At 41.1% G+C, this 12,674-nt stretch overlaps 1 protein-coding gene across 2 annotated transcripts in view; it reads right to left on the bottom strand.

Moving 5' to 3' along the window:
• CNKSR3 (CNKSR family member 3) overlaps positions 1-12,674 on the bottom strand; it is a 108,423-nt gene that overhangs the window by 26,070 nt on the left and 69,679 nt on the right. For both annotated transcript variants that reach the window (XM_017538869.2, XM_037742067.1), the window contains 4 exons: positions 9,844-10,046; positions 9,056-9,143; positions 3,270-3,311; positions 315-434 (listed from right to left, as the gene is read on the bottom strand). In XM_017538869.2, the coding sequence (XP_017394358.1) occupies positions 315-434; positions 3,270-3,311; positions 9,056-9,143; positions 9,844-10,046 (453 nt within the window). The remainder of the gene's footprint in view (positions 1-314; positions 435-3,269; positions 3,312-9,055; positions 9,144-9,843; positions 10,047-12,674) is intronic.

Genomic DNA, 12,674 nt, shown 5'->3' with positions numbered 1-12,674 from the left:
TGCCCAGCTAATTTTTTGTATTTTTAGTAGAGATGGGGTTTCACCATGTTGACCAGGATGGTCTCGATCTCTTGACCTCGTGATCCACCCGCCTCGGCCTCCCAAAGTGCTGGGAACTTAATTCATTTTAATACTTTGAAGATAGAAAACACATCAACAGGATTCAAGATAGCACATTCTTAACTTTGTAATGGAAGATGGTCTAACTGAATTCTACTTTTCAGAATGATAGTGACAGCAATCAGAAAATTTTTTTTTTAAGTAAACGATGATATACATTACCTGAAAATAAAACAAGTGTTAACAGAACTTACCAAGCCTTCCCCAGGTTTAATGTTTGGTAAGTGAACTTCTTCCAGGCACGCACACTGGCTCATCACAGGATCTGTGGTAGATCGGATTGTTTTGTCACAGATGCCATTTAAAACCTTGACCTAGAATTGGAGAAGCAAATAGGAAAGTTCAATCATTAACCAAGTTTATCTCAAGCTGATTTTTAGAGAAATGCATTTCATCTATAATCTTTAGTTCTGGTTGGCAATCATTTTGGCAATTCTGCTCAATGAATGCATGGCATTTAGACTCCATGTTTGCCATCCGTGGGAATAGTGCCACTATTCCAGCTTTGTTTAGAAAGGACAGCTTTTATATTAACTCCTTTATGATCACTGAAGAGCACACGCCAGGCAGAAATCCTCTTTCAGCAGTGAAGTGGAATCATCTCTCCCTGGCCAGCTACCTGACTTTTCAATGACTGTTCACAGTCTCTGAACACCAAATATTGACAAGGTTTTTTAAAAAAAATTGTTTTGGGCCTAAGCCATTTTTTTTAATAGACTTTTTTTTTTTTGAGATGGAGTCTCACTGTGTCCCCCAGCTGGAATGCAGTGGTACCATCTCAGCTCACTGCAACCTCTGCCTCCCGGGTTCAAACAATTCTCCTGCCTCAGCCTCCCAAGTAGCTGGGATTACAGGCACCCGCCACCACACTGGCTAATTTTTTTTTTTTTTTTTGTAGGGATGGGGTTTCACCATGCTGGCTAGGCTGGTCTCGAACTCCTGACCTCATGATCCACCCACCTCAGCCTCCCAGAGTGCTGGGATTACAGGTATGAACCACAGCGCCCTGCCAAGACTTTACTTTTTAAAGCTGAGGTTTATAAAATTAAAATTGAGCAAAAGGTCCATTGAGTTTCCATATACTCCCTCCACCACCACCCACCCTTCCCAGCTTCTTCTATTATTAACATCTTGTACTAGTGTGCTGCATTTGTTAAAATGATGAACTAATATTGAGACATTATTATTAACTATAAACTCTGTAATTTATGTTAGGGTTCACTTTTTGTGGTGTACATTCTATGGGTTTTGACAAATGCCTCATGTCATGTATCCATCATTACAGTATCATACAGAATAGTTTCAATGTCCTAAATATCCCCTGTGCACAACTTAACTATTCACCATCCCATCTCTCACCATAAGCCCCTGGAAAACATAGATCTTTTCATTGTCTCTGTGGTTTTAATTTTCTAGAATGTCAAATAGTTGGAATTATACTGCATGTAGCCTTCACAGATACCTTATTTCAATTAATATCATGTAAGTTTCCTCCATATTTTTTCATGACTTGATAGCTTATTTCTTTTTTTTTTATTATTGCTGAATAACATTCTATTTTATAGAAATACAACAGTTAGTTCACCCATTCACCTACTGAGAGGCATTTCGGTTGCTTCCAATTAGTTTGGCAAATTTGAGTTAAGCTGCTATAAACATCCTGTGCAGATTTTTTCTGATGTAAATTTCCAGCTCCTTTGGGTAAATATCTAGGATCACAACTGTTGGATCATAGGGTAAGAATATGTTTAGTTTTGTAAGAAATTTCCAAGGTGTCTTCCAAACTGGTTGCACCATTTTGCATTTCTACCAGCAATTAATGAGCATTCCTGTTGCTCCACATCCTCACCAGCATTTGGTGGTGTCAGTGTTTTACATTTTAGCCTTTATAATAGGTATATAGCAGTATCTCATTGTTGTTTTAATTTGCAATTCTCTAATTACAAATGACACTGAACATCTTTTCATAGGCTTATTTGCCATTTGTATGTATTCTCTGGTGAAGTACCTGCTCTGATCTTTTGCCCCCTTTTTAATTGGGTTGTTTGTTTTCTTATTATTGCTTTAAGACTTCTTTGTATATTTTGGGTACAAGCCCTTTATCTGATAGGTATTTTGAAAATATTTTCTCTACAAGTCCGTGGCTTGTCTTTTCATTCTCTTAATAGTGCGTTTCACATAGCAGTGTTTAATTTTAATGAAGTCTACATTACCAATTTTTCTTTCATGAATTATGCTTTTGGCATTCTATCTGAAAACTCATTGCAAAACTGAAGGTCCCCTAAATTTTTCTCCTATGTTATCTTTTAGATAGTTTATAGTTTTGCATTTTACATTTAGGTCTATCATCTCTTTAGTGATCACTCACATTCCTTGAATGCCAAACACTAACAAGGTAAAACTAAAGAGACAATGTGAAGATCCCTGTTATGTGGTCTCCTCGTAGAAGTCACAGTGGTTACGTGCGGTATTTCCCCAATCAGATCCATCTAACCTTTCAAAATTAAACAACCAAAGAAATCAGGAAATTCCAAAGACTGATTTTTCTTTCCAAGGGGGAGAATCCAAGAAGTGATACTTTTTACATTCCTCCAAGTTGCTTAGCCTCCTTATTTATGGAAAATATATTTATAGCAGTTTCATTGCTAAATTCCTCAACATCAGTAGGAGGAAGGCCTTATCAAAAGAGCACAGGCTGGCTTATGTCAAAAGGAGGAAGTGATGATGAATAGTTACAAAATGCTCCTTCAACAGTTACAACACATCCCTCCTCCATCATAAGGTTTTTGCCAAGATTTTTTTTTCTTACATCAAAATGGTCCTAAAGTGAAATTTGCACGTCAGTTCAATCCTGATTAGCAGGCTAGCTAGCAAGGTACATACACCGGTATCCTGCTAAAATGTTCAGAAAAAGAATAATAAAACAGAGCTTCAATGTAGATAATTTAACCACAAGAATTTTCACAGTAGTTGGTCTTGTTAAATAACTTTTATCCTTCCCCTTCTACCTAAATTTTAAAAACTCAAATCCCAAAAGCCAGTATGTTAAAGTATCTCCTGAAGTCATTAGGCACAGTGCATTTACTTAATGTGATTCCCTTTGCCTTTGGAAAAGGAATTTTACAGTAACTTTTAGAACACATACTTACCACAGTTAAAACTTTATCCTCCATTTCCGCTACAAAGCAATCCTAAAGAAGGGGATGGAGAAAATGAACACTCAGCATAGGAGTTAAAAACATTCAGAACGGTTGCCTTAGCTTTCTAGATATTTTCTGCAGCCCAAGACAGTCCCTGACACACCCCTCAGCCTCCATAGTCTTACAGGAGTGGGATGGGAAAGAGAGGGCAGAGTGGGGACAGAGCTGGCATTTGTCCCTTCCCAAGGTCCTGGTCTCCCTTGGTCCAAGGAGTTCTCATCCAAGGAACCCATTTGGCCAATTACTTAATTTGAAAATTTACAAAAATCACTGAGAGTAGTAAGTAAGAAGTCTAAGTCAAGAAAACTGGCAATGGCTCCCAGTGTGCCCCCAGGAACAGACAGCAGTGAGCCGACAAGCTGGCAGTCTTTAGCTCTGGGCCTGCCTAGAAGAATAGCTTTCAAATAAGGGCTTGCGTAAACTCAGCCACGAAAGTTTATTTTAAGCACCACTGAGATTAAATCAGATATTTCAGTCCTTGATAGATGAAAAGGATTCAACAAAACGTTCATTGACACACTGCCAAAAAAGTGGTCTTGAGGTATGCTATTGATGACATTAAATAAAGCGCTGGAATGCAAAGCATTATTTATTCAGCTTAAGAACAAAAGGCTCGCAACACTGTATGAACTGGGTTAGCTGATTATAGGAATCACCATTGTCCTGTCTAAAAGCTGCCAAAGTGAAACTGCCAATGTGAAACTTTTACAGTCAACCTTCTAGAACTCATCTGTAGCAAAGGATTTCAACCTATACTGCAGAACGCATGCAGAAAAAAAATCAGTACAACTAGGTTCTATAGAGTTTAATCAGCACTATTAATCATAATCCCAAGCTAGGACAATCTTAAAATAATGCTAATTCTTTTATGTATATAAAAAATGTTAACTGTTGGAATTATCAGGCGAAGATTTTTCACTTTGATCAAAGTCATTTTTAGATCTTTTTTTTTTTTACTACTTCTGAGGTAGGAAGATGGCTACCAATTTTTTTTTTTTTTTTTTTTTTACTTTTTTTTTGGTGTGGATTTTTTTTTTTTTTTTTTTTTTTTTTTTTTGAGACGGAGTTTCGCTCTTGTTACCCAGGCTGGAGTGCAATGGCGCGATCTCGGCTCACCGCAACCTCCGCCTCTTGGGTTCAAGCAATTCTCCTGCCTCAGCCTCCCGAGTAGCTGGGACTACAGGCATGCACCACCATGCCCAGCTAATTTTTGTATTTTTGGTAGAGACGGGGTTTCACCATGTTGACCAGGACGGTCTCGATCTCTTGACTTCGTGATCCACCCGCCTCGGCCTCCCAAAATGCTAGATTATAGGTGTGGTCACCATGCCTTGCCCACAAATCTCTAAATTAATACAAGCACTGTCACTTCAGGGAGACCATCACTTAGAGGCAGAGAGGAATTCTCAATACACCAGAGCCCAAGATCAAGATACAGCTGTGACTGCATGGTTCCCACAACCTGATTCCTTGAGGGATCCAAGAGGCCACCACGAAAATGGGTTCCCTGTGGTGGTGACTGTGGTGGTGACTGAGCCAGCAGCACGAGGAGCTCGCCCGCCTCCTGAATTGTTCCAGTCAGTGTGTGAAAGGCCTCCCTTTCACCTCCCGCCACTACGAACGTGGTTCCCACACCCGTTCCTGCCGAGAGGAAGCAGCTGCAGGCATGACTTCATATTGTTTTTTGGCATGAAGGCAACAGAATGGAAAAATGAATGCTGAAACCAAGTCACCCCCTCACAGGCTGGACAGTCAGCTGAGCTTCCTCACAGCCCTGGGTCACCTGGCAGCAGAGGCCCACTCTGGGTGGCTCTTAGCACCCCCGGCCTCTCCTTCTAGTCTGCCTTCTCGGGAGCTGAGCAGCCTGGTGCAGTAGGTTTAACTTCTCTGAGCCTTAGTTCCCTTCTTTCTGTAATGGGGTGCTAGCAAAGCCTACCTCTGAAAACTGCTGAGAACTCAGTGTGATGGCACGAGTCAAACGTGGATGCAGACCTAAGGCACAGTCAGCACCCGGCAGCAGCCTTTTCCTCTTCTGCTTCCACGGCTGGCTTTCTTTTCATGTATGTGACATAGGGTCTCACTCTGTCACCCAGGCTGGAGTGCAGTGGCGTGAACATGGCTCATTGCAGCCTCCACTTCCCAGGCTCAAGCAATCCTCCCACCTCAGCCTCCTGAGTAGCTACAGGCACATACCACCATGCCTGGCTAACTTCTTAATTTTATTTTTTAATATAGATGTCTCACTATATTGCCCAGGCAGGTCTCAAGCAATCCTCCTGACTTGGCCTCCCAAAGTGCTGAGATTAACGGCCATTGAGCCCAGCTGGCTTGCTTTCTTTCCATTCAGTTTTCTCAGGGACAAATATTGCTCATTTTCCTGATTCTTTTTGTTGTGGTGGTGGTTGTTGTTAAGATAGCATCTTGTTATGTTACTCAGGCCGGTCTCAAACTCCTGGGCTCAAAAGATCCTCCCATCACAGCCTCTACTAGCTGGGCATGCAGATGTGCACCTGCACCACCACACCTGGCCTCATTTTCTTATTTCTTTCCAGACTGAAGCTCAGCACCTCTCAGGGCCATTGTGTCTCTCTTGCCATCCCTATTTCAGTTTTCATGGCATCACAACAGGAGGAGACTAGATTGAAAATACAGATCTCAATCCCTTCCCATCTCGGTGTCCTTCATCTCAAATTACAGCCTCAACACTGAACCGGAAGATCTATCCGTGTACTTGGTGTAGGACTACAGCTGAAGAAATGTTAAGAAATGAAGAAATGTCTTTCTTTTTTTGAGACAGAATTTCGCTCTTATTGCCCGGCTGGAGTGCAATGGCATGATCTCAACTCACCGCAACCTCCGCCTCCCAAATTCAAGTGATTCTCCTGCCTCAGCCTCCCCAGTAGCTGCGGTTACAGGCATGTGCCACAATGCACAGCTAATTTTGTATTTTTAGTAGAGATGAGGTTTCTCCATGTTGGTCAGGCTGGTCTTGAACTCCTGACCTCAAGTGATTCGCCCACCTTAGCCTTCCAAAGTGCTGGGATTACAGGCATAAGCCATGGTGCCCAGCCAAAGAAATTTCTTAAAAGAAATGTGTGGTTTCCTTCCAGGAGAAAAGCAGCAGCAATACTTATCCTTCAAATTAGAAGACTCATAAATTATTATTGGAAGGAAGGACGCAGAGATGGATGGAAGGATGTCACCACAAGAAGAAGTGGGAACAGCAAGATGTGGAAGAGAGAAGGGACAAGCAAATGTCTGTCTTCACAGACAGCAACACCAAGAATAAAGACTCAAGCAGAATGTGTTCTTTGTCACTGGAAAGAGGTACAATTTTTATTCCTCCAACTCCCCAGTTAAAAGGAATAAATGGCAAAGACAGATGTCTTCTTAAAGAGTCAATAGATCTTCTGCCGACCAGCCACGAGAGAATGTGAAGTCCCCGGCATGTTCAATCTCGTTGCTACCATTGCAACGCACCTGGGGTAAGCAACACTGAACTCGTTCATCAAGTTTGTTATTTCTACTGTGCATCTATCTGAGTGCCCATGCGTGCAAACATCACCATTTGCCAAAGCACCTATATTCGTTTTGTTGTTGTTGTTGTTGCTGCTGCTGAGATGGAGTTTCACTCTGTCACCCAGGCTGGAGTGCAATGGCACAATCTTGGCTCACTGCAATCTCCGCCTCCAGGTTCAAGTGATTCTCCTGCCTCAGCCTCCTAAGTAGCTGGGATTACAGGCACCTACCACCAAGCCCAGCTAATGTTTGCATTTTTAGTAGAGATGGGGTTTCACCATGTTGGCCAGGTTGGTCTTGAACTCCTGACCTCAGGTGATCTACACGCCCCGGCCTCCCAAAGTGCTGGGATTACAGACGTGAGCCACCGCGCCCAGCTATGTTCTTCAATTACTACCGAAGAACAAGTGCCTGTCAAGAGCACTTGTCAATAAACATATTTTTCAATCTAAGCTCAGAAAATGATATCCTGATATATATTTATGTATCAGTCTTACTCCTTCAAAACTGTTCAAATTTAAAATAAAAAATATCAGAGGATAAAGGCAACATATTTGTCCAGTTCTTTTCCTTAAACTATCAAATTTGATTCCAGAAAACAAGTACAAGATTTTTGTGATTTCCCACCACAATCTACTCCTTCTCAAGCAGGCACTGTGCTTTTTGTATGTTATATCTCATTCAATCCTCATAACAATCTTTTGGAGTAGGTATTTTTATTTGTTTTTGTTTTTCTTGAGACAGAGTCTTACTCTGTCACCAGACTGGAGTGCAGTGGTGTGATCTTAGCTCACTGCAAGCTCCGCCTCCCAGGTTCAAGTGATTCTTCTGTCTCAGCCTTCCAAGTAGGTGGGACAATAGGCATGCACCACCATGCCCTGATAATTTTTGTATTTTTAGTAGAGACCGGGTTTCACCATGTTGGCCAGGATGGTTTTGGTGACTTGACCCCATGATCCACCCGCCTCGGCCTCCCAAAGTGCTGTGTAACTAATGCATCACAACTGGTAGCAGACTCTTCCTTGTCAAAATTACTTCATGTATCATAAAAAAAGAGCAAAAACTCAGAAGCTACTTTAGTTGCTCTGATCACCTTTCCAAGATCACAACCTCAAAAATCCATGTGCCTGAGCAAGGGCTGCTCAGGACTAGAGCAAACAACTGCCACGTGCAGAGACAAAGTTCGCAATTCACAATCCGGAAATCACTGGCAAACACACGGTTTTTGAGTATTGCATCTCTGTTATGGCATGGTCGGGACAGAAGGGAGGATGTCCTTTATGTTTTGCCCAATCAGCATTAGAAACAAATGTGAAATCACAGAGTTTTAGAACCACGTGGGATGTGGGCAAAAAACAAGCTCTTCCTTACATTTCATAGACTCAATTCAAAAATATTTTACAATCGTCTGCTGCATGCCAACAGGACAGAAGGTAGTCCTAAGAGCCAATGGTCCAAGAAGAAATTTTTTTAAAAGTTAAGATCACAGAAGCTCAATCAGTTATAGACTGGCTAATATAAAACTTCCTGAGCCTTTACTAAGATACCTAGGTCTGGGCAATGAGGCATGAGTGAAACTGGTATGTGTCACTTCCCATCCAGAACATCAGCCTGTGTGAGGACCTTCATGATTTTTACCTCTCTACCTTGGGGACGAGCAACATGAGATGCTGGTGATTCTGTCAACCTATGTGCTATTGAGAGGAAAGTCAGAGCTGTTTGCCCCCTGCCCCTGACCCATTTGGATATAAATAAATAAGGAATAAACTGCTGAGGTTTGAGGTTTGGGGGTTGTTTGTTACTGCAGCACAACCTAGCCCATTCTGACTGGCAAATCCAACAAGAAGTGGCCAAAATGAAAAGAAAATTAAGCAGATACAGTAAAGTACTCAGAACAAAGATTATCATGCAACTGAGTTACTACAGGATTTTCGTGAAAAAAATTTAAGTGCTCTAACATTTTAGGAGAAGTACAGTACTATCGGTTTGACTATTTTAAAACACACAAAAAGGTAATCTTTAATTCAAAAGCCACTTGTCAGTTTTCACAGAAACCCTCTTTACAATGGATCTAATTTAAACCCTTTTAAATTAGAATCCAATGGGAGAAAAACTGAGGTGGTGAGAGGAGAGTAGTACTTCATACCTGTATGAAAATTCTTTCAAGAAAAGGAAAAGGAAAAAAAATTAGAAAGTGAAAATGACATACTACTGACCTTCTGGACTGTGGTGGTCAGGTCTAAGCAAAGCTGAATGATTTTGTTCTTCGTGACTGAGAAATCAGTGATCCCTGTAAACGGAGCCCTAGAAGGTAACAACAATCCTCTTTAAAAGGGGTAGGGAGAATCTATTGGGATCCCACTGTATATTGGTAAGCACAGCTACCTCATGGGCTACTTTAAATTACTTTTTTTTTTTTTTTCTTTTTTTGAGATGGAGTCTCCCTCTGTTGCCTAGACTGGAGTGCAGTGGTGTGATCTCGGCTCATTGCAACCTTCACCTCCTAGGTTCAAGCAATTCTCCTGCCTCAGCCTCCCGAGCAGCCAGGATTACAGGCATGCAGTACCATGCCCAGCTACATTTTGTATTAAATTACTTTTTAATACAAGGTTTTCTCTCAAGTAATCCACATAAAATAGGAATCTGAATAGAAAGAAAGACTAGATTAAAAAAATACATCAAAAATGACATTCAGCATCCCTTCTGAAGTCAACTAACGACTTTCATACCAACAAAATCCTCAACCATCAATGTTTAATCTCAGTAAAACACAACCTCTAGTAACGTTTCACTCTTCTGTAAGCTGAGGCTAATTTGTTCCTGTCATTAACCTTTTAAGTAACTGGTAAAGGAATCCTAAAATCTCCCACTGATCGAGGACTACTTAAGAGCTGGTCAAAATGGCCTAAGAAGGATGGTGGTTCCTTTTCCTAAGACAACTACAGCTTCCAGGCAGCTTGGACTCTACTCTTACAGGGCAGTAAAAGGTGCGTCTCCAGCTTACCGGTCCAGCCACGCTAGCAGGGCCTTGGCAGCACCAATGAGCTCCACTACCGATGTCAGGAACTCATTGGGGGGCTTGCGGGAGGTGTTTCCATCATAAACAGGACTTTTCCGCCGGCTACTTATATAATTGTGTAAATTGTGAGAAGATGCTCTCAGTTTCAGAACCAAGTTCTTCATATTATCAGTTTCAAGGCCATAATTCTGTGGAAAATAAAATCAAAGGGAAAAATTCAAAACAATTAACAATATCCAAACTCTCTGATGACTCAAAAGCCCAGTTAGTCACTTGAAAAACTCTTACAACAACCACAAAACCCTGTGTGATTTATCCACAGCCCACTTCACTCATCCCAGACGTGCCAGTCTTCTCTCTGCTCCTTCCATAGCCACCGGGCTTCAGGGACTTTGTTCTGGATAGTCCTTCTTCCCAAAATGCCCCTCCTACAAATTTTGACGTAGATGGCTCATTCTTATCACTCAGGGGGCTGGCCAAATGTCCCCTCCCCTGCAAGCCTTCCCTGACCACTTACTTAATCTAGAACAAGGTCTCTCAACCTCAGCCCTGCCGACATTTGGGGTCAGATAACACTTGTGGGATATGGATCCCCGTGTTTTATAGGATGCTTATCAGCATCCCTGCCCTCCACCCATCAGATGGCAGTAGCACCTCCTCCCCTGGTGTGACAACCAAAAATGTCTCCCACCCTCACCCTGTGCCCCCTGGAGGCGGAATCACCCCTTCAGTTGACTCTCTAGCCCATCACCCACTTCTGCCCCTTCTCAACCACCGTGTCTGCAGCCTCCGTCCTCCACTGGGATGTGAAGGCTGCGGAAGCAGAGCTCTGCGAGTATGGGCCACTACAGCATTTCCAGCACAGCAGACAATCATATGGAACGCATGGATTTCCACCAGGTGAGACACTCTCAAAAAACACAGCAGCGCTAACTAAACACCAATTCACTGAGTGTGATCTCCTGAGCTTGAAGATGTGGCTCCTGTCAGTAGTCCCAGCTACTCAAGAGGCTGAGGTAGGAGGATCGCTTGAGCCCAGGAGGTCAAGGCTGCAGTGAGCTATGACTGCCACACACTCCAGCCTGGGTGACAGAGAGAGACCCTGTCTCAATCAATCAATAAAATTAATTTCTCACTCTTGTGCTTCTAACCTGTGTTCTTTTTGAACAATGTTCAGCTCACATGGGTGCTTCAAAAAATCAATTTCATGAGATAATATTGTCCTAGACTCCCTTTCAGAGAAAAGAACCAATCCTAGGAAACAACATGTAAATCTGCAATATTACAGGTGGGGGTATAACTTTCTGTATTCAATTGCCTCTGTATGTCCTAAGTTGTTTTATCATTTTTTAAAAAAAATAAAGATACTTCTTGAAATATATTATACCATCTCAACAGCATCCTAAGGCAAGAATCTGGTACCATTTAAAAACTGAGACTAATAGAATACTTAACATTATTGAACGCTTTATGCCAGGGACTGGACTCAGTGTTCGACATGGATTATCTCAGGGAAAACAGCCCTTGAAGATAGAAATGTTGTTATCTCTAATTTACCGGTAAGAAAACTGAGGCATGAAAACAGTAAATCAATTCTCCGAAGTTACAAAGCTAATCAGCAGTCGTGCTGGGATTCTGACCAAGGCAATCTGCATCTAGCGCACAAGCTTTGATTACTCTGCTGTGTATATCCCCTTCCTTACCCCCTTCCCAAAAAAGGGCCACATGATAAGAGGGATGACAAGATGGACATTAGACAAGGATAAGGAAAACTGTCCAGTGATCCTGGATCATGCACAAGCTGACAAGCTATTCAACTTCTCAAAACTCTATCCATCCCTTCTGAAGTGGAGAAACTTCTTTCAGCTGGCTTTGGCCATGTGGGCCAGGGAGGGACAAGTCACATTTCAAAATCACGATACATAAAGCATAAATATACTCAGAATTATGTAAGGAACTTTTTTTTTGGCAAGATGAAAAATCGTAAGTTAAAAACAACAACAAAAGGCTTTGACTTTAACAAAACAATTCTAACTTTAAATAGATTTTACTTGAAGTTTAAATGTATGCTTCCTCCCAGTAAAATAAAAAATATTTTAAAAATTAGACATTTTGAAAGGAACACAAATTAGCTGAAAATTGTCTTTTACAAGCTTTTGAAAAAAACTGAATTTCAAAATATAAATGAATATTCTATGTTGGCAGTAATTTTCTATCTAAATGTTATATTCATTTTTTATGTTATTTTCTAGAGACTAAAATATAATATTTTCCTTCATAGAGAGACTAAAAAAACATGGATTGACATCATGGCTTTTTAAATTCAGAGACACAAAGACTCACAATTGAATGGATAAAGAGGCCACAAGACAGAGCTTGTTTTGAAGGACCTGTGACTATGATTAAAGGGAAATGTCCCCTCATTTAGTCAGTTAGCCTGCCAACTTACATGAAGAGTTCTGAACTAAAAGCAGGAAAGTAAGCTTTCAGTAATCAATGTCACCATAAATTACTTGGAACTTTTATTACCATATACATAACATTTACTTTTTGAACTCAAAGAGGATTAAGTACATTTTATTGTTGCAAGAAATGTGAAACCTCAATCTTCTAAAAATGTACCACTTTTAATACTGAAATAAAGGGGTAGACTGGCTTCTTATAACTGGTTCTCTTCATTTTTCCACTCAATTTGCTCTTTTGTTTTTCCCCTAAAACAAATAATGGACCTAGAAAGAGGCATAAATATAGCTAGAATCGGATTTTAAAAGTAGGAAGGAGGAAAGGAAGAAAGGAAAGTTCCTTCCCTTCAACCC

The sequence above is a fragment of the Cebus imitator genome, unplaced genomic scaffold, assembly GCF_001604975.1.
Source record: "Cebus imitator isolate Cc_AM_T3 unplaced genomic scaffold, Cebus_imitator-1.0 Scaffold6, whole genome shotgun sequence".
Lineage (NCBI taxonomy): Eukaryota > Metazoa > Chordata > Mammalia > Primates > Cebidae > Cebus > Cebus imitator.
This window is presented reverse-complemented; position numbering and strand designations above follow the sequence as displayed.